Raw genomic sequence first — 23,146 nt, 5'->3', positions numbered from 1 at the left:
TCATGGTCATGAAACCATTATCGCATATGCCATACGACATGGCACGTAATAATGATGATGAAAACTTACAACTTATATGTACCAAAACATAGTGATTTGGGCAGTGCCTTTTAAACTGCATGTAGTCACCCAATGAGGAAAAACCTAGTTGCAGAGCTAGATTAGGATTTCTCTGGACACTGGGCAACCTTGTGTACCACTTGACTAGTCTCTTTTAAAAGTGCAGTTATATTTACATGAGGTGCAAAGGAGATTGAGATCTTTATCATTGTTTCCATTCTGAGAGAATTTTCATTGGTTATTCATATGAGCATTTCTTCATGGGTTTCTTGTATCTGAGCCAATAAACGTTACATTCTTAGAGAAGTACAGCACAGAAACAGGCCATTTGGCCCATCAAATCCATGACAAAACCATTTAAACTGCCTACTTCCATCAACCTGCATTGGGACCATAGCTCTCCATACCCCTACCATCCATGATAGAGTCATAACATTCTTAGACAATAGGAATAATAAAGTTGCTGACTCTGCCTTACCTTTTCATGGGCATTTCTTTAAACATTTCAACAAAATACTATAGTAGTTGTGCATTTATGATGAGCTTTAGCTGGGGGTCGTTAAGCTTGTCTGTCAATAAGTATGTGTATCAATCTTGGCAGAGAACGTTTTTAGGATAGGGAAATCTTAGGTGAGGAACTCTGCTAAATCACTATTTTGTCCTGATGATACTTATGGAAGCTACAGGTCTTAGCAGTAGGCTGCCTACGACTTGCCACCTTTTTGCAGTTATGTTAGTCATTTTCAGGACTGTTCCAGCTCATGGTTGAATGCCTGCAGTAAACCTACTAAAGCTGAGTTCCAGTAGTTTGCTCCCAAGGTGTTCCATTCAACTATTCTTTTCACAGGTAACTTACATTTACTGTTTCACCTTACTGTCCACCTCAAATGTGACTATCAGTGAGTCTGCCGGGGAAGTCGATGGCACAGTGTCTGAGAGTCAGACTCATCTAGAAGCTGGAGGCCAAAGACAACCTATGCTGGGGTTGGAGGACAATCTATGTGTGGGTGGGAGGTAAGGGGCTTGATTTTGCTATTATTGCTTTATTACTGCTGTTCCATTGTTGCTTGTGTGTTCTGCGAATATGGTAGGCATGCTATAATGGCGCCAGAATGTGTGGTGACACTTACAGGTTGCCCCCGGCACATCTTTAGTTCGTGTTGGTTGTCCCCATTTGATGTACATGATAAGTATATTAATCTGAATATTCAATGGACCAAGTCTAAAAGTTTAAATATCATCATGATTCCAGCAAATCTGTAAAAGCTCTTCAACATTTTATTTTTGTATGTCTTGCTTTGGATTTCCAGCATCTGCAGATTTTCTTGTGTTTGCAATTTTACAATATTCTTAGACAGTAAAACAATCTGTAGGCTTTCATCCACTGCATGCATAGATACTGTTTTACAGCAGCATTCTCTAGAAGGCTGTAAAAATTAGTGGTAACTTCAGGGTAGTCAAAGAGATATGACCATGTATATGAATCCAAGGTATCGCCTACAAAAAGTCACAATATTTGCTACAGTATAAATCGCAGAAAGTGTCCTTCTTAAAGAAGAACACATTTGCACTCAGTTACACCCAGCCACTCTCTTGCCTTCATAAATGCAGTCACCCTCAGCAATTCAAATTTTGAAATCCCTATGTTCTGGTCAATCACACATTTCAACCCAAGCTTTGGTTACTAGTTAAATTACCATGAAAACCTCCTGATTAATACTGGCTAGTGTATGAGTGCTACCAGAGAATACGTACAGCCTTATTTATAAGTTCCTTCTCATCGCACTGCCTGGTTAAGATCTGAACCTCTCTTGCGGCTCTTGTATCCAATATGGCCAATTGCGTGAACATAACTGGAGGCCTTTCAATGTTACAAAATTGAGCTTCAGCAGAAAAGCAGGGAAAGTGGAATAACTAAGAGAGATACTCAGTGGAAAACTGGATATATTTTAACAATCTAATCCACAAGGCCATAACTGCTTTGTAGAAAAAAAAATATTAGCTTCCAATAATGTCCCTTTATAAAGAAATTGGGCAAATCTGCTGCAAAAAAATATGCCTTCAAAACCACAGGGGAACCTTAAGGACGCCAGTTTTACAGGAATTACTTGTGCTCTGTGGCAATTGAGCAGGCAAGAACTGCTGCAGCTAAACTTCACTGCTTCAGTAAAGCAGCCAAGACCCCACCTACCTCGGACATTCCCTTGTCTCCCCTCTCCCACTGGGCAGAAGATACAGAAGGTTGAAAGCACGTACCACCAGGCTCAAGAACAGCTTCTACCCACTGTTATAAGGTTAGCTCGTACAATAAGGTGGTTTCTTGATCTCACAATTCACCTCATTAAGATCTTGCACCTTATTTCTTACCTGCACTGCACTCTCTGTACAGCTGTTAAGACTTTATTCTGCATTCTGTTAATATTTTACCTTGTCTTACCTCATACCTAGGTAATAATTTGCTCTGTATGAGCAGTATGCAAGACAAGCTTTGTACTCTCACTGCGCGATAATAATAAACCAATGGAAATTAATTTATCGGAATTCCAATAAATGGCTTTGCAGAGTCCCAAAGAGCAGAGTGCAGTTATGTGAATGATCATACGATGATCCCATGGACACAAGCCAGTTACACTGCAGGACTCCTGGGGCAAAATACACTTGGAAAGTGTCCGTGGAATGAATACTCTGGAGAACTGGAAATCAATCAAGCAATGATGAAGAATCAGGCATTTTTCCAAGAAATGAAAACATTTACAAGGGATTGCAATAACAAAAAAAGCCATGCAGCTGAACTTTCAAATCAAGTCTTGAGGTGTTTAGGGGTTTTGCTTTGCTTTCTCATTACACCACTAAGCAAAGCTAAAAATGATTTTCTCATTGAAAAATCAGATTTGTTCAATGACTGACAAAGATTATCTCAGAATCACAATGGCTGACATGTAATTTTCTGATTTTCTATCACCTTTAATGGCTGGTAAAACCAGGGGCTTTGCCAGCTTGTACATCCACTTGAAAGTGAGATAAACAGATTGACCTTGTATGGGTTGACCTGAAATGCCCTAAAAACATCTTCTCATTGTAAAACTAATGCTGTGTTTAAATTTGGTGAAAAGTGGAATTGTTAAGACATCCATTCACATGTGAATTATGGTAGAAGTGCAGCTTAATGTATGATTACCACAATGATGCAAAACACAGGCAAGGATTAAGTTTATGTTAGCTTGTGTGTATATATATATACAAGTCCCTAGATAATTAATTCAAGAGTAAACTGAAGAATTCTTAAATCACACAGAGGTTCACAAAACAAAAATTGCACTCCAGACTTAAATATTACAAAAGGAAAGCGACAGTCAGTCATCAGTACTTTTTTTCAATTTTAAATATCATTAGTTCTAAATATTGTAACGTAAACTTGCAGATGTGACACTAAGGTATTCATCTGTAATTCTAATTACTATCACATTTAATGCCAATTATATTACTGCAAAAGATTTTAAAATGCTTTACAGGGAACACATTGTAAAACAATATATGTTTTAAATTACTCATTACGTATACAAGGTTATGTGAATATTAAGAATCGTTTGCTCCTCTCCCACATTTCTTTTTCATCCACACTACATAATGTCAATCAGAGGGTGGCTTTATTTGTTTTGCAGCTTCAAGCTTGGTTAGCATGTCTTCCCACTGAACAAACTGCTTTGAAAGGAGTAGAATCTGAGCGACACAGTTAAGGTAAATTGACAGGTATTTGCGTCATCCTCAAAAGGAGATTATTAGATTACAGAATAATGCTCAGGTGTTAACTCAAAGATGAAATCCCCTACAAAAACAACATATGATAAATGCAGAGCATTTGAAATAAGTAAAAAAGAGAAAATGGAAATACTGAGCAGCTTAGGCTATAGCCATAAAGAGAATTAATTTGTCAAACTGATACTTATTAATCTATCACAAGCAGAAAACAAGTTTTAAAATACAGAGAAAGTGGAAGAAAGATTTTAAAAGGAAAGATTGTGAAAGGATGCAAGGGAAAGAAAATCAATGACAAAAGGAATTAAACTACATTCATTAAATCACAATTAAAGGAAGATTCCTTGGTTATTCTCCATAACAGTACCAAAACAAAATAGTCACCTGCAGCTGTTCCTCGCGTTATGGCTGTTCGAGCAACAGAAATTCCTTCTTCAAGAATTCACAAATCATTACACAAAGATTTGAGATGTGGAATAAAATGAGCTCTTACAGAATTTGAGGGAAAGGAAGTAGTATATAAACACAAGATGTATTTCATATCAACTTGCATTTCTTAATGCACTGCAGGTGACCTGACTTCACATGACAGAAAAGCATGATACTGACGGTTTTCTAGTCATTCAACTACATCCACTGCTCCCCCTCCCCCACTCAGTGACCTGTACATCTTGATTTCAAAGTTTATCTTTAAAATGTATCTTTAATGAAATGACATTAGATCAGAACTATCAGAGATTCATGGTCATTTCACTCCAGAAAGAACGAGAATTTCCCAGTTTGCTTCAAAGCATAAAACGTACCAGGTTCACCAAGCTATAAATATATCCTTGACTGTACTTGCTTTGTAAATTATTCCGTAAAGCAGCAATTATTTTTTTTTTATCTGTCTGACTTACACCACTGCCCAATCATCTTCCTGACCACCTTCCATCCATCCTTCTCTTTATTCTCTGGTACTTCTCACCCATCTCTGCATCTTCACACACCACCCCTCCACTGCACTGTATTTTTCTCTATTGAGCCTCAACAATTGCCATTCAGACCCAAAGGTACAAATATCCCAATTTGGGATCCTTCAGTCCAGATTATTTGTTGCTAGTTATCTTAAGGAACACTTTGCCGATAGAGTCACAAGGCAAAATTGAAAGTTTTTTTTCCCCCCATTTCTGCTCATCATTTCTTACTAGATGTACCTATATGAATCCAAACTTTCCTTTGATAAACCAGCTGGAAATACAGATGAAACTTAGTTTCATTTAGAGATTCATTGTTCAAATTGTAGAGGGGTTAAAACCCAGAAAGTTCAAATGGCATGTGGAGAATGTAATGTTTAGTCATGGGGAAAGGTATCGTGGAATGAACTTAAGGAAAAAGTGCTTACTAAAAATGGTACAATAACATGCTGAATCTTCTACCAACTAATGTTGATTCAAAATGGAAAAAAGCAGAATCAGCCTCAACTAAAATTTAAAGGTCTAAATCACAACTTGAGTTCAAGACTATGCAATTTCCCTCCATCACCCACAGTCTACACGAGGCAACTTGAAAAGAGGCAGGCAAGTCTGCTTCAAGCTGTCTACTGCAGTGCTAATAGTGTTGTACTAAATGAACTAGAATTCTCCACAAGCAACATAATCTGAGAAACTGTATAAAAGAATTATGAATGCTATAAATTAAAGGATACCATTTTGTTATATTCATCTAGCATCTTGGTTACATCTTCTGTGATTGCATTACATTGATCCTGCATAAAATAGAAGACAAAAATGTAGGACAATGGATTTAAGAACATCTAAACTGATAATAGCTCAATACAGATCCTCCAAGAGGACCACCAACCTTGTCACAGTTTGAAGGCTTGCGTGCCTCAATGAGCAATGTTGGCTGGGGTCAGGGCTTTATGCTTTAGCTCTTGGTAGGGTCACCCTTGCCAAACAGGTCAAAGGGTACAGAGGACAGATTAAGAGTGGTCCACCACTCCAGGTATCGGGGTTCCACTCAGGGCTAACAACCCTGACTGGTTAAACAAAATTGTTACGGAAACAACAATGAAGAATTCTTCTACATCTGAATGCGACTGTATTCCCGAGACCCCACCCGGAACTTGCATGACTGACAGTAGAGAAAGCCAGGAGGAAACTACTAACATGATGAAAGAAACCCTGAACACTGTCACAGATAGAGGACCTTCACGACTGCCCAAACCCCAGTGGCATACAGGCATCACTGCACGGACTCACTGGTTAATATAGATAACTAAAAAAGCAGATTTTGTACTTATAATTTGTTTGTACTTGTATTATTCTTTTAAAAATTTACAAATAACACTTCAAGTAAAGTAAATAAGTTCGATTAGTGAGCTTACTGCATTACAATTTTTAGACTTGATTATGAACTAAAACTTATTCTATGAAAAAAACTCGAGAAATGTGATGAAAATAAAATACCTGCTCCTGAATTTGAACCTGCGTCAGCGCTTGCACCCTTGAAGAATAATTAGGCACAGCTGAAGAGATAAGCAACAAATTAGGTTTTTAAATTTGTGTATAAAATATGGAGCAGTATTACATTCTGCAATATTCCTACGAACAAAAGAATAGAGGGGACCCATCAGAAGGAAAAAGTTAAAACATGTTTCAAAGTAGACAGAGAGTAGAGCAAAAAGGGGGAAAAGCCTGAAATGGCAGGGAAAGGAAAGATGGCAGAGAGAAAGAGGACTCAGGGAAAATGGTGTCAGTAAGGAAAGGGGTAAGAGTTTCTTCACTTCAGGTTTCCTTCATGTTCTTTGTGCTTTTGAGGGCAAATTTGTGCACAAGAGCAAGTAAAAAGAACCTCTGCTTACTGCAGACCAGGATAGTCTCTGGCAGTGTGTACTCAAGCCAAACAAGTGAGGCATCTGTATGGAGAATTTTCCAGAGAAGTCATCCTAAGGCATAATGATGATGATGATGATGATAATGATAATAAATATCTTCCTTTTCAAAAAGGGGGTACCAGAGACAGACGAGATAACAAAAGGATGCAAAACATACCCAACAACTAAGGCTCTATCGTCTTTCGCTCATTCGTTATGTGCCATGTCGTATGACGTGGGCCATAATGGTCTTTCCATGACTGCGATAGTTCTTGGCAAATTTTTCTACAGAAGTGGTTTGTCATTGCCTTCTTCTGGGCAGTGTCTTTACAAGACGGCTGACCCCAGCCAATATCAATACTCTTCAGAGATTGTCTGCCTGACATCAGTGATCGCATAAACAGAACTTGTGATATGTACCTGCTGCTCATATGACCATCCACCACTTGCACCCATGGCTTTACGTGACCCTGATCTGGGGGCTAAGCAGGTGCTGCTACACCTTGCCCAAGGGTGACCTGCAGGCTAGCAAAGGAAATCAGCGCCTTACACCTCCTTTTGCAGAGACGTATCTTCACCCTGCCACCTATTGTCATTACGAACTGTTTGTTTGAAGTTTTGATTGATTTTGGCACCTCCATTGTGAATGGCGATTGATCTTACAAGTAAGGAATTCAAACATATGCAATTTACAATAATGAATATTTGTAACTGAGAAGCCAATTCTGTTCAAAAATCAAAGAAGAGAAAATCTGCAGATGCTGGAAATCCGAGCAACATACGAAGGGTCCGAAACATCAGCTGTACTTTCTTCCATAGGTGCTGCCAGGCCTGCTGAGTTCCTCCAGCATTTTGTGTGTGTTGCTCGGATTTCCTGCATTTGCAGACTTTCTCTTGTCTGTATAAAAATAGCAGCCTTCTGTTCAACTTCAGAATAGTGTGGGTGACAGGGGCCATGCTGTTCTCCTTGTGCACAAGTAAAATTTTTAAAAAGAATGCTTTGAGTCAAAAGAGACCGTGCGTTCTGGACCCAGTTACTTTGACAAAGATACTTGCTCATATTTACCTTTAATGTGCTCGCTCTCAAGGTAAGGCTGATGTTTCTTCACCAATTCTAAAAGACGCACTTGGGAATGGATGAACTGCTCCTCTGCAATGGAAGAGAAGAAAAAGATATCAAAACAAATAAGGCCATGTAATCCACAAACTAACACAAAATAAGATGTCACAAAACGTCAGCATAACTGTCACCTTGTTCAAGTCCAAGTTTAATTGTCATTCGACCATATATGAATATCCTTGAACACAGCCAAATAAAGCATTACTCAAGGTACATACCCAGAGGAACACAGTGCCAACAGTCATACACAGCACAAGGCACATATAGCACATACAAGATGGCAGTAAATACAAAAAAAAACACAGCCCAAGTCCCTGACTGACATGTCCTGTAAATTGATGGTACATGAATGTTATCGGCAAGAACAAGCTGTTTTCAGCAGACTACAGACGAGTGTACGCACGCAATTCAGCTTGGCTGCCACCAAGTGAACGTGAGGGCATCACCAATGGGAGGGGACAGCCCCCAACCCAGCATCCATGCTGCGCTACATCACCTCCGGCGTCTCCCCTCCTGGACTGCTGTAACAGGCAAGCCCATGGCTGGAGGCCTATTCTTCACTACAACCGAAGCCACACAGCTCCCCCGCCATCGGTCTTGCCAATAAACAAGGGAAATGGACTTGCAGCATTTTACATTACCAATGTCTTTTGATCAATAGAGAGATGCCCAAAGCAATCGCTTGACATAGAAACATAGAAATTAGGGGCAGGAGTAGGCCATTCGGCCCTTCGAGCCTGCACCGCCATTCAGTATGATCATGGCTGATCATCCAACTCAGAACCCTGTACCAGCCTTCCCTCCATACCCCCTGATCCCTTTAGCCACAAGGGTCATATCTAACTCCCTCTTAAATATAGTCAATGAACTGGCCTCACCTGTGGCAGAGAATTCCACAGATTCACCATTCTCTGTGTGAAGAAGTTTTTCCTAATCTCGGTCCTAAAAGGATTCCCCTTTATTCTCAAACTGTGACCCCTCGTTCTGGACTCCCACAACATCGGGAACAATCTTCCTGCATCTAGTCTGTCCAATCCCTTTAGGATTTTATACGTTTCAATAAGATCCCCCCTCAATCTTCTAAATTCCAACGAGTATAAGCCTAGTTGATCCAGTCTTTCATCATACGAAAGTCCTGCCATCCCAGGAATCAATCTGGTGGACCTTGTTGTTAAACTGCACTCTGACTCCCATGCCCTTCTGTAGCAGGCAATAATACGTTCCCCCACCAAGAAGCAGTTCACTGATGGAGCAGACCTGCAGTACTTGAAAGTTTTTAAATGTCCAGCATTGTCTTGAGATTGTAAAAAAGACGATCTGTGCACTGCAACAATCCTGTGCAATATTTACCACTGGACTGTATTAAAATGTAATTTGCAATTTGACTGAGTTTTGTTTTAAAAGGTAGGTGAGATTTTGAATCTTACAGTATACTATTCCCATCTTGCAGTATGTACCTAGTAGGTCTCAGTGGAATGAATACTTGCCAATTCAGTTTCCAACTACAGTTGCATTATTTATCAGTCCCTCAACCCATTCAATGTTACAGATTCTACTTACATCGAACAATAGAATTAATCGGATAATGGAACTACACAAGTATCCTCTCATACTACAGTTAATCTTCCAGATTTCATAAAAGCAAATATTCTGCTCAATGCGCAGTTAATTCCAGCTTCATCACTTTTGTCTGATTGTATCCCAGATAACTAGGATATCGAGCTTCCTCACTATTTGTCATACAGTTACAATGTAGCCTATCTGTGATGTTTGGCACCAGAAATTGTGGCGACATTTGCAGGCTGCCCCCAGCACATGCTTAGATTGTCTTGGCTATTAACCCAAATGACACACTAACCGTATGTTTCGAAGTACACGTAATAAGTGAATCTGAATATGAATGTCGTCGCACGATCCTGACTCCTTTACCCTATTCCTTCTAATATTTTACAGATTTCCAATTTAAAACTCTCAGACCTAAAACTAACAGTTCATCTATACCAAAAACTTTCTGTACTTGAAAATTCTACCACCTTTTGTATGCTTGTAGAACAGTGGTCCCCAACCTCCAGGCCGCGGACCGATACACTGCCGCAAAGAATGCAGTGGTACAGCGGTAACCAGAATGCACCCAGCACATCTTTAAGAAAAAAGCCGAAATAAACAAGCTAATTAATTAGCTTGATTATTTCGGCTTTTTTCTTAAAGATGTGCTGGGTGCGTTCCGACTATCGCTGCACCACTGCATTCTTCGTGGCAATGTATCAGTCCGCGACCCGGAGGTTGGGGACCACTGTTGTAGAATCATTCCTGGTATTTTAACACTGATACCGGGGAAGAAAACAAATACGGTGCACTCTATCAACATACAGTATGAAAATCAGCAGTGGCATGATTATTCACGTGTCGTAACTTCATCCCAGCATGTCCTACTCTAGTCCTCTCAGTATCCAGCTAGCATTCTATTAGCCGTTAAGATTAAGACTCTTTCAATAATTCTTTAAGGTTATTTTCCTTAAGATTAATTACTGTGTCTTTAAGATTATTTTCTGTTTCTAAGGCACAGTGTTGCAGCTACTGCTTCACAAGGACAGAGATGATTTCAATCACAATTGTGGGTGCCATCCGCTTCCCCACACATCCCAAAGACATATGAGCTGGTTGGTTAATGGACTACTATTAATTGGACCCAGTGTGTTGGAGAGTGATAAAATCTGAGAGGGGAGGGGTGCAATCTGACAGTGAAGAAAATAGAGTGGTTGATGGCTGACATGGAGTTGGTGAGCCAAAGGGTCTGTTTCCATGCTGTATCCACTAATTCTATCTCATTGAAATTATTTATTTATTCGGTTTTCCAAATCGGTTTTTACCTTCTGAGCTTTGAGTTCAACCTTTAGAAAAACTGTTTTTTAATCTAACATCACATGCTTCCAAATACATTGGCTACATTGTCCTTGTGCGGTCAGTAAATTTAAGTGCCATTTTTAATAGGATGGGTAACTAAGTGGTTAAGTTACTGGCACCCAATTGACTCTTAAATGCCCTCTGACTTGGCCTAACAAGGCATTATATTGATTGAATAGAGCGCCTTGCAAAAAAGGTCCACATCCTTCAAATGAATAAATATCAAAGTCATTTTCAAATACAGTGAATAGCTAATCTCCCCCACAAATAAAGCAATACTTGTAGAAGAATGAGACTATCTGCCTTCTGTGACTGATCTCTTTTCCCCACTCTCCAAACCAGGACGAACTTTCCATCAACATTGGGGAACAATCTCTAAACAGGGGTGTTATCAAATTCTGAGTGAACATCCAGAGGTATTGAGCAGTCCATTACTTCATGATACCTTCAAAAAGTTCTATCAAGTTGGTCTGGTTTGACTTAGCTTTTACAACTCTATGCGGGTCTTTCCAATCCCAACATCGTTAGCCATGGACTCTGGCAATTTCATGAACACACTGCAGAAGTTCACTATCTTTAAGATAGGTAGTCTATATAGATAGATACTTCATATTTTTGAAACCCTTGTTAAAACTACCTTGCCTTTGCAACATGCAATCCTTTGGGGGAATTAATCCCCAGGCCCAGATGATCTTCATTGGCTTTAATTCTCTAATATTGCCCAGGTTAAGGGACTGGCTCTATTTTATTGGAAAAGAGCAAAATAACTCTTAGGTTATTCTATGAATAAAGGGAAATTGGCACTATTCACTGTATGTGGTAGCAGATGGATTGGCTGGCCAACAAAACAGATAGAACATCACAAATAGGTTTCATTCCAGCTATAAAAATGTTCAATACATAGCGAACACGACAGTTGCACATAAAGGGCATGAAATGTAAATTTCAACAGTGCAATCACTGAGAGTATTCATAGATAATATAATTATGATTTATTGCTTATAGTATTTCTACTGAGATCATTAATGATCTTAAGTAATTGACCCTTACCTGCTAGAATGAACTCCAGCTTCATGGCATCTGGAACATCAATTCTCTCTACATATTGAGGGTCCAAGTACTTTATTAGATCATCAACTGCAAAAATTGATTATCGCACAAAATTAATTAAAACTTACAGAAAAAAGAAGAAACCTTATAAAGACACCAAAATTGGCTCTACACAATGCTAATGCAAAAGCAAACTATCTATTAACCAATTAACCATGTGAACAAAATCAACCAGGTTGGTAGGCCATGACCACTGTTGATGGAAGCCATGCTGAAAGTCTAAAGAAGCTTCACTCTCCCTGTACCTGTAATCATGTCTTCCATCTGACTCTCTATGCCTAAAGTTATAAACATGAGCCTATAATGTCCTAGTTAGTCACTGTCCTTTTATATATGGGCACAACATTAACTTCTTTTAATCCATGAAACATTCCTTTACAAGAAGCATTAATTACATGAGGAAAAGAATTCATCCTTTCCCCACTTTGTTTTGCATGCATCGGTGTTCAGTTCGCAGGAGTGAGTGGCAGAGGTTCCACTTTAATCTCCTTTCTGCTTTCACTTAGACCTTACTGTTGTGCTTTCCTGTATTGTTACAACAAGGCCTAACACAAGCTCTAGGAAAAACATCTCACACTGCAGCCTGCAGGACTCAATATCCAATTCTCCAACTTTAGGTAAACCGCTATCTGAAAAAGGATCTAGTGCTTTTCCAGAGTATATGATGAGTAACCTCTTCCCAGACGTCTAGCTGGGTTCAGGTTTTTGTTTTTAACTGATGTTTGGAAGACAAACTCTGCCATCTTCATTGGGGATGATGCCTGGGCGTGTCTAGTCTGGTGGTATAGGTGTCCCCCGCTTTTCGAACGTTCGCTTTACGAAACCTCACTGTTACGAAAGACCTACATTAGTACCTGTTTTCGCTAACAGAAGGTGTTTTCACTGTTACGAAAAAAGCAGCGCGCGAAAAATATCAGCGCGCTCCCTGAGCAGCCGCTCTCCCCCAGATTCGGAACTGCATTCTCGCCGGCACTGCTTAAACACGTGCCTGTGAGCAGCCGTTTGCAAGATGAGATCTATGGTATTGGAAAAGCCTGAAAGAGCTCGTAAGGGTGTTACACTTAGCGTAAAACTAGACATAATTAAGCGTTTTGATTGTGGTGAACGAAGTAAGGACAAAGTGAGTTTGGCTTGTGGAAGCTGACGAAGATGATGTTGAAGAGGTTTTGGCATCCCATGACCAAGAACTGATAGATGAAGAGCTGATGCAATTGGAAGAGGAAAGGATAACAATCAAAATCGAATGAGTGATGATAAAGTACGACTTTAATTTTGAAAGGGTACGTCGGGTTAGGGGATATTTGCAGGATGGTTTGAGTGCTTACAAAGAACTGTATGATAGAAAAATGCGCGAGGCTCAGCAGTCAAACAAGTCTTCCACATCAGCCACAGCAGACGACGAGCCTCAACCTTCAACATCGAGGTTGGCAGTCATAGGAGACTATGAGCTGCCTGCTCTAGTGGAAACAGACGACGAGAAGACAACCCAGTATCCCACCACTCCAACCCCCAGGCCGCGGACAGATACCGATTCGCGAAGAATGCAGTGGTAGCCCGGAGACACACAGCACATCTTTAAGAAAAAAGCCAAAATAAACATACTAATTAATTAGGTGCCGCCCGACACGTAATTGTCGGCCCAGATCAGGGGCGATGGAATCAGCAATCGGCACTGATCTGGGCCGACAATTACGAGCCGGGCAGCACCTAATTAATTAGTTTGTTTATTTCGGCTTTTTTCTTAAAGATGTGCTGGGTGCCTCCTGGCTACTGCTGCATTCTCCACGAATCGGTATCTGTTCGCTGCCCGGAGGGTGGGGGCCACTGCACCACCTAAACTCTGACGACTCAGTCTAACACACCATCATCAGTGTGCTCCACGCTTTCCCGATTCCCATAAGTGATACTACACTGTACATATATTATTTCTACTTTATATCGGCTGTGTATTTTTACGTATTATTTGGTATGATTTGGCAGCTTCATAGCTTAAAGGTTATTGGAGAAAGTGTTTTTGCTAACAGCGCTTGCGTGAGATTTTCTGCCGAGAGTGCTTATGCCCTGTTTTTGCCGACGGCACTTGCGTGAGATTTTCGCTACGGCGAACAGTTCAGGCAATGATTGTGGAAAAGTATTTCTACTTTATATAAGCTGTGTATTTATCATATCATTCTTAGTATATGTTACTGTTATTTTAGGTTTTATGCGTTATTTGGCATGATTTGATAGGTTATTTTTGGGTCTGCCAACGCTCACAAAATTTTTCCATATAAATAAATGGTAATTGCTTTTTCGCTTTACGACATTCCGGCTTACGAACCGTTTCATAAGAACGCTTTACCTTCGGATGGCGGGGGAAACCTGTATTTATACGCCCGTCGTCCATCCCTGCTGATTGGTTAGTCCTCTTCCAATCAGGTTTCCACTATCCCACCTTGTTTATAATCAAATTTCAGTCCTTACTTAGAGTGAGACCTTAATCTATGTTAGATTTCTTTTCCTCTAGTTTTATTTCAATGGCTTCCTTCACCAGGTAGTCCCAAAACCTATTGGTATGGCATAGAATTTTGTGCCTTGAAGTCAAACCTATGACTATTGCAAATGCAATGTTCTGCTTTCCGGGCAACCCAAACAGATACACCTTCTGTGCTCCTTGATGCGGGTTTCCACCACTACCATACCGCACCAATGGCTTTTGTAACTGTACCCGGCTGGAAGCCCAAGAAGAGTTTAAACCATTATCTGTTTCCAAACTGCCTATATATGCCTGTCACTATTTTGACATTTATTTTCCTCTATTCATATAGTCTGTCTAGCTGAGTACATCACATAACCAAAGAATGGTATGCTGATAATTCATTAACCCAAGAGATTCTGCAGATGCTGGAAATCCAAAGCAAGACACACAAAATACTGAAGGACCTCAGCAGGTCAGGCAGAACCTATGGAGGGGAATAAACAGTCGACATTTCGGGCCGAGACGCTTCATCAGGGTGACATTAACTGTCTGTTCCCCTGTTGAGTTTCTCCAGCATTGTGTGTGTGCTGGCAACTGCACTCGTTTGGACTTGCCCTATCAGACACATTCCTTTTGTGATACCCATCCATCCCCCACCACCCTTTTCACTGAAAACTAACACATAATTCTATTCCGATTCTGACAAAGGGCCTCAAATCTAAAAAGTTAACTGTTTCTCTTTTCACAGATGCTGCCTGACTTGCTGTGCATTTCCAGTATATTCTGTTTTATTTCAGATTTCCAATTTCCACAGTTGATTATGATTTTCTGTGAATTCAAGATAAACATGCTGAAAACCTTTCAGTTGGTTTTCAAAATAGCACCATACCCAGAGCTCTAGCAGTTAAACATTGAATCTTGCTTTCTTCAACATGTCAGTAGAAACCTGGTTACTACTGATACACCTTCTGATTTAATGCAAACTGTTAACGTTTTGGATATTATTTTACTTAATCTATTGTTCTTGGTCATGCAAAGCTCTGGCTTTAAACAGAACTTCATTATCTCATCCACCAAAGCCATTACAGCTGTTCACTCTCATTCAATCACAACACATTTGCAGATACATGTAAACACCTGATGTAATAATTCTCATTCCTTCAATTACAAAAACTTTTAAAGTGTTTCCTCTCAATAATTCTGATTTCTGAAATATGTCCTTCTCTTATCAAACTCATGAAGTTACATTAACAGAAAATCAAAATCTATTGCAGGGACTGCCATTAAATTTATTCCTTGGACCTCAGAGCTTCTTTTCTTAGTCTCGTTTACTGACACTGTCTTCAGGCTTTTTAAATCTAGTACTGTGCAAAAGTCTTAGATACCCTAGCTATACATATATGCCCAAGACTTACTCAGTACTGTATACATGGTGATATTTGATTGCTACTTCCAGATTTACCTTTTATTTTCAACTGAATTTATACTCTCCAGACTGTATAATTATTGCTTTTACAAATGTAATTTTGCTTTATAATAGGTTAATAAATTTCCTAAATCTGGGAATTCAAAGTGAAAAGAATTAAAATCAAGAGCAACACACACAAATTGCTGGAGGAACTCAATTCAGGCAGCATCTATGGAGAGGAACAAACAGTCAACACTTCGGGCTGAGACACTTGGAATCCAGTTATGTGGAAAAGATAAATAAAAGTTTCAAAATGAGTTCAATCTTTCACTGACACAATTTATACTTACTTTTCTTATATAAAGATTTTATCCTCTCTCTTTTGCTGGCAATATTACCCAAAGACGTCTGGAGTTTTACAACAGCATCAGTAAACTAGAAAACAAAGGAAATCACTGGATAAATGAGCACTGTGTACACTTTAGGTTGAGATCTTTTTTCATGCAATGTTAAAGATGGGTCCTTTTTCTATGTTGAATCAAAATCTGGCAATGATCTTTGACCATAACTGATTCCCATACTCAAATGATCCTCTCACGCAAAATACAATTGTTGTGCACAGATAATATCCCTACATTTACGTTTTACAGAAAGTAATTGAAAACTGAAATATTTCAAACAGAGCAGGGAACTTATTTCACACTAGATCCTCAGAAAAATGCTGTAATTTAAATGGAGTAACACACACAAAAGTTGCAGTATCTCTTATGTTTATAATTTAAATGGAATCCCTTTCTAAAACGAAGTTGCTCTGATCCTCTTCTCCCCCCCATGTCAAAAAAAGGTCTCATCCTTCACTTATTTTAATCCAAACTTTTGCCTGCTTCAATCCGAGGCTCGCACCTGCTTAAAGAGGAGCACTAACTTCCCAGCATCTAAGAAAAACAAGGTCTTGTGCCTTAATGATTGCTGTCTAATGGCTCCGACATTCACTATCATGAAGTGATTCAAGAGACTGGTCATGGCAACAATAACTCCAGATTCCCAGACAACTTGACCCACTACAATTCACCTAGTTTCAAAAGAGGTAAATGGGAGATGCCATTCCCCTGGCCCTACATTCATCCCTGCAGCATCTGGGCAGTAAAGGCACCTACATTAGATTATTGTTTATTGACTATAGCTCCACCAACTACAACTCCAAGCAAACTCATCTCCAAGTTGCTAAACCTGGACTCAACATCTCCCTTTGTAACAGGATGTTTGATTTCCTGACCTACAGACCATAATCATTAAAGATAGGCAACTTCACCATGATTATTCTCAATACCATGCCCTGTGAAGGTCCTAATAACCTCCTTCCTATACCTTCATGACTCCGGGCCAGTTCCTGCTCTAACTCCAACTACGAGTTTGCTGATGACACCATTGTTGTGGGCCATATCAAAGGTGGTGATAAATCAGCGTATGGGTGGGAGACTGAAAAACTTGGCTGAGTGGTGTAATAACAACAACCTCTCACTCAATACCCATAAGACTAAGGAACTGATTATAGACTTCAGGAGAGGGAAGCCAGAGGTCCATGAATCAGTAATCATTGGAGGATCAGTAACTTTAAATTGCTGGGTGTTACCATCTCAGAAGACCTGCCCTGGACCTGTCATATAAATGTAATTGGAAAGAAAGCACAACAGTGCCTCAGGAGTCTACAGAGATTCCGCATGTCATCGAAAACCTTGACAAACTTCTATAGAAATGTGGTGGGAAATGTGCATCACAGCCTGGTATGGGAACACCAATGCCTTTAAGCAGACAATCCTACAAAAGGTAGTGGATTCGGCCCAGTACATCACGGGGTAAAGCCCTCCCAACCATTGAGCACATCTACATGATATGCTGTTGTAGGAAACCAGCATTCATTATCCTAGATCCTCAACACCCAGGCCATGCTCTCTTCTCACTGAGGCCATCAGGTAGAAGGTACAAGTGCCCCAGGACTCGCACCACCAGGTTCAAGAACAGTTACTACCCCTCGACCATCAAGCTCTTGAACAAAAGGGGAAAACAACACTCATTTAAGGACTCTATTCTTGTTATTTCACGTTCGTTACTCAATGCCATTTATTTAAATCAGCATTTGCACAGCTTGCTGTCCATTGATCCTGTTTGCAGTTACTATTCTATAGATTTGCTAAGTATGCCCGCAGAAAAAGAATCTTAGGTTATATGTGGTGACATGTATGCATTCTAATAATACTTTTTTTTACTTTGATGTTATCTCAAATAATAGTGAGTCTGACTACAGGAAGAAGATAGGGAGCCTGTTGACATGGCATCATGACACAATCTTTCCAGTAACATCAATAGAACTGGTCACTGACGTGAGGAAATGGGGGGTATTGCACATACTGCTGCTTACATCAATGGTGCTGAAGTCGAGTGTTTCAAGTGCCATGTAGATGCTGTGGCCAAGAAAGCTCACTAGTGCATCTACTTCCTCAAGCAGTACAGACATTTTGCATGTCCCTGTTCACCCTCTCCAATTTTTAAGGATACACCTCAGAAGGCATCCTATCCAGATCTGCCGCAGTTTGTTAAGGCAATCGCTCTGTCCGTGACTGCAAGAAACTGCAGAGTCATGGACACAGTCCTGCACATCATAGAAACCAGCCTTCCCACCATGGACTCGGTTTACACTTCTCAGTGCCTGGGTAAAAGAGCCGGCATACTCAAAGACCCCAGCCACTCCACACATTCTCTCTTCTCTTCCCCTCACATCGGGCAGAAGATACAAAAGCCTGAAAGCGTGTATCACCAGTGTTAAGGACACCTATCCCACCATTATAAGAGTCTGGAACAGTCCACCAGTAAGCTCAGATGGACTTGACTTCATAACCTACCTTGTTATGACCTTCTACCTGCACTGCATTTCCTCTGTAACTGTCACACTTTATTCTGCACTCTTATTTTTTTTTTTACCTTGTACCATCTTAATGCACTGCTGTAATTAATTGATTCACATGGATGGTATGTATGGATGGTTTACCGTGCCTTGATATATGTGACTGTAATGCTCTGGTAAAGGTTTCACTGCTAACATGATGATCTTTCTGCAGAAGCAGAGTTTGGGTTATGGTTAGAGATAATGAGTGCTTTGGAATGCGAGCCATTCAATAGGGGAGCAGGTTTTTTTTTGTGTGCCTGACACCGGTGTGGGTTGGGATCTTTGGTTCGGTGGGAGATGGGAGAGAGAAGACGCTGGAGAGAACCAGTCATAGGATTTGACCTGATGGGGGAGCATGATTCAATGGAGCAAGGTGAGGTCTACTGAGGATCAGTGAATATGACTTTTGGAAGATTTGAGCTCCAACCTGAGCACATTTGATTGTTTACCCATAAGTATATATATGGGTAATGCCATGGTTAAGTTTTTTACTGCTATACTGTGAGGTAATTTATAATATCAACTTTCTGTAAAAGAAATGTGCCATGCTAGAAAGTATGTTTAGGCTTCGGCTAAGATAAGGACACATGCTGGCCAACTTAGGAATGTGAGTCAGTCAGTCAGGATTGTGGGATGTGAGAGAAGGTTCGAGAGTACTGTGGGGAAGAGTTTTCTGAAGGGCAGCAGCCTGGTTTGGGGTCTTTTAAAGGGAAGATGCCACAGAATGCCGTTGGAAAGAGAGTCCCCATTGCAAGAAGTGCTTTGTGCAGATGAATGGCTCCAAAGAGGAAGGGCCAATACTCCTGAGAGAGAGTCAGTTTGTTTGAGATGGAGCTCGAGGGAAGTTCGGAATGTGGCCGGTGCTTTCGCGCAGACCATGGGTCCAGCACGTGAGTAGAGATACACCTCCGAATACTCCACTATCAGCTCCCAACGACATGTACACATTGAACTGGTTTAACTGTATTGGGCCCTGTTATTATCTTCTCTTTTCCTTTGCCTATTAACCGTTTGATAAAGCTGAAATTGGTAAATATACTTCCTTTATAATTTTATGCAGTGTATGATCTGTTATTTCTTGCTGACCGATAATTGTGTAGCATTTGCTTTAATCCGAACATCATGACGTTCCTGTTTGGTTGAACACCAAATTATATCGACCCTCTAAATGTATCGTCTACAAAAGATGGCCTTCTTACCACTGAGTCATATAGCTTTAGCACGATTAGCTAATGAGCCAAGTCTGTATACATCCCCAGTGATAAGGTTACATAGGTAGTGCAAAAGTAGTGAGGTAGCGTTCATGGGTTCAATGTCCATTTCGAAATTGGATGGCAGAGGGGAAGAACCTGCTCCTGAATCGCTGAATGTGTGCCTTCAGGCTTCCCGTACCTTCTTCCTGACAGTAACAATGAGAAGAGGCCATGTCCTAGTTGATGAGAGTCCTTAATAATAGACATCACCTTTCTGAGGCACCGCTCCTTAAAGATGTTTTGGACACTAACAGAAGATTATGGAGCTGACTAATTTTACAACTCTCTGCAGCTCCTGTGCAGTAGCCCCCCAATTCAAGATGGCGATGCAGCCAGTTAGAATGCTTTCCACGATACATCTGTAGAAGTTTTAGAGTGTTTTAGGTGATAAATCAAATCTCCTCAAACTTCTGATGAAATATAGCTGCTGCTTTGCCTTCTTTATAGCGCCATCGATATGTTGGGACCAGGTTAGGTCCTCAGAGATACTGACACCCAGGAACTTGAATTTATGAAAGAGTATAGCACATCAATTAATAATGCAGAAATCCATACATGTTAGTTTTTAAAATTATTTTGGTGGGCATATTGTTGAGAAGAATATAATCTATGATACATCTTACAAAGCTGCAACACTTTGGTTCCACCACTAGAGACTGCAAGCGATCCACAACCAAGTTAAATACAGTACAGGTAGTTTTGGGAGTTCCATTACTGAAAAATGTTTGTAACCCAAACTTCTATTTGCAAATTGGAAATTGAACCAAAACACTGTGGGAGTTGCAATCACAGAAACAGTAGAGGCAAGAAAGCAAGCACTCGTGGGAAAAGTTGGCCACCAGCAAGCCTCAGTGAGAGTCTGTGAAGTGCTCCCAGGTCTGATCAACTCAGTTCAGCTCTTCAAAGTTGCAACTTGAGGTTGTGGGTAGAGAAGTCACACGGAAATGCTCTGTTCCAGTCCATCATGGGCACTAGCCTCCCCAGCATCGAGGACACCTTCAAAAGCACCTCAACAAAGCAGCATCCATCATTGCGGGCCTCCATCATCCAGGACATGCCCTCTTCTTATTGCTATCATCAAGGAAGCCTGCAGTTACACACCCAGTGTTTCAGGAACAGCTTCTTCCCCTCTGCCGTCAGATTCCTCAATGGACAGTGAACCCACGACTTAGTTCACTTAATGGAGTATACACATTTCTTACTGTAATTTATAGTCTTTTATTAATATCCTGTATTACAATGTACTGCTGCTGCAAAACAACAGATTTCATGACATATGCCAGTGATATTAAAACTGATTCAGATGCCTGCAGGCTGCAACAGCCAGTAAATTCAGCGTGCCAGTCTCCCAAATGCTTATTCATATGTACCGGGCTTTCATCAATGGGATATTTATAACCTGGAAAACTTGTTATATCACTTCCCCAGAATTCTATTTACTGTAATTCCAGTTCTTCAGGAAGCAAACAGAAACCTGCAAAATGATTTATCTCTTAAAAATAGCTAACTGTCTAATAATCCTTACATAGTACTTTTATAATGCTCAGAAAATAAAACATATCAAACATTAAGATCACAGCTCATTTAAGTTATTTAAATGAGAAAATATTTAAGGTTGTTTAAATTTGTTCTAGTAAGATGAATAACTTGAATATAGTCAACACAGCATCACATTTGTGTAATACGACTCAACTTCCAAAAACAAAATATTTCCAATGGGCAATCGGGCGCATACTCCACACTCAGAAAAGTTAGAACATAGAAGGCAGTCAGTCAACTGTGCTTAAGCTAGTCAATAAAAGAGCGAGACAAACTCAACCCACTCTCCAACATCAGGTTTGTAGCCTGTTCTGTTAATGCACGGCCTAACAAAATTCCTCCCCCCCACCCCCAACAACTGAAGCAAAACCTTTACAGATCTTTAACGAGAAAGGAAGTTCCAGTCTAAAAAATTTGAATCCTCCTTCTTTTCACTCGTCTGTGGACCGACCCTCTCTCCTTAGATCGCCCCTCTTGTCATGGAGAGCTATGCTTTGCTACAACCGGGAAAGGGTACCGATGAGGGCATACTGTACATCATCTCGGTCCCCTTACTCAAGAAAGGACATAGTGACACTGGAAGAAGCCCAAATGATATACATCAGGCTAGTTCCTAGTTCTCAGGTATGGCTAGAGGGATTTAGGTCTTTAGTAATTCTGTAGGAGAATGCTATACATAGGATCCTGTTAGAGCATGAGAGCGTAGTTGTTGAGATGTTTTCACTAGTGAGAGTCTCGAACTGAGAGATAGGTTTCAAGAGGCCAGTCACTTGACATCTACTGATTAGCCGTTTGAGAGAATATGGAGTTTCTGAAATTCTCTGCCCCTAGAGAGTTGTAGAGACTAGTTCTTTAAAGTGGAATTAGCCGAGTTTTTGACAGACCAGGTGTGGGGATGTCTGAAAAGAGGATGCTGTCCAAGTTAGATAGATAGATATACTTTATCAATTCCGAGGGAAATTTGGTTTCGTTGCAGCCGCACCAACCAAGAATAGAGCGTAAATATAGTAATACAAAAAACCCCAACAATCAAACAACAAAATGCAAAACTATGCCAGATGGAAAATAAGTCCAGGACCAGTCTATTGGCTCAGGGTGTCTGACCCTCCACGGGAGGAGCTGCACGTTCGATGGCCACAGGCAGGAACGATCTGCCGTGCCGTCAAGTGTTGTATCATCTTGGAGTTGCATACCATCTTGGACAATGTCTCCCATCCACTACATAATGTACTGGTTGGGCACAGGAGTACATTCAGCCAGAGACTCATTCCACCGAGATGCAACACAGAGCGTCATAGGAAGTCAGTCCTGCCTGTGGCCATCAAACTTTACAACTCCTCCCTTGGAGGGTCAGACACCCTGAGCCAATAGGCTGGTCCGGGACTTATTTCCTGGTATTTACATATTATTATTTAATTATTTATGGTTTTATATTTCCTTATTTACACTCTATTCTTGGTTGGTGCAACTGTAACAAAAACCAATTTCCCTTGGGATCAATAAAGTATGACCATGACTATAAGAGGAGGCCGAAACAGACCAGCCACCACCACAGCAGATTAGAGAGAAATTTTGTTTAGAATTTCTCGAGTCGTGCTCCTCCCCCTCCCTTTCCTCTACCTGGCCTGCCTGCACCGGCCTCTCTCCGTAAAGCTGAGCCTCCAACTTCTCCAGGCGATTCTGCAACCTCTTCAACTCCGCCATCTTCGCCGTCGCTCAACCCCGCCCGCCTGTCGC

General features: G+C 40.6%; 1 protein-coding gene across 1 annotated transcript; it reads right to left on the bottom strand.

Annotated features, from left to right (window-relative positions):
- Positions 1–3,253: 3,253 nt before the first annotated feature.
- On the bottom strand, positions 3,254–23,145 carry dctn3 (dynactin 3 (p22)). The gene is made up of 7 exons (XM_063042788.1): positions 23,030–23,145; positions 16,024–16,108; positions 11,748–11,834; positions 7,740–7,823; positions 6,267–6,325; positions 5,504–5,563; positions 3,254–3,780 (listed from the first exon to the last, which is right to left on the bottom strand). Exons 1-7 carry the CDS (start codon positions 23,111–23,113, stop codon positions 3,691–3,693), a joined length of 549 nt encoding a protein of 182 aa, XP_062898858.1. The 5' UTR covers positions 23,114–23,145; the 3' UTR covers positions 3,254–3,690.
- Between the last annotated feature and the right edge of the window lies 1 nt (position 23,146).

The sequence above is a fragment of the Mobula hypostoma genome, chromosome 3, assembly GCF_963921235.1.
Source record: "Mobula hypostoma chromosome 3, sMobHyp1.1, whole genome shotgun sequence".
In the NCBI taxonomy this organism is placed as follows: Eukaryota; Metazoa; Chordata; class Chondrichthyes; order Myliobatiformes; family Myliobatidae; genus Mobula; species Mobula hypostoma.
The sequence above is the reverse complement of the archived record's forward strand: the minus strand, read 5'-3'. Positions and strand labels throughout refer to the sequence as shown.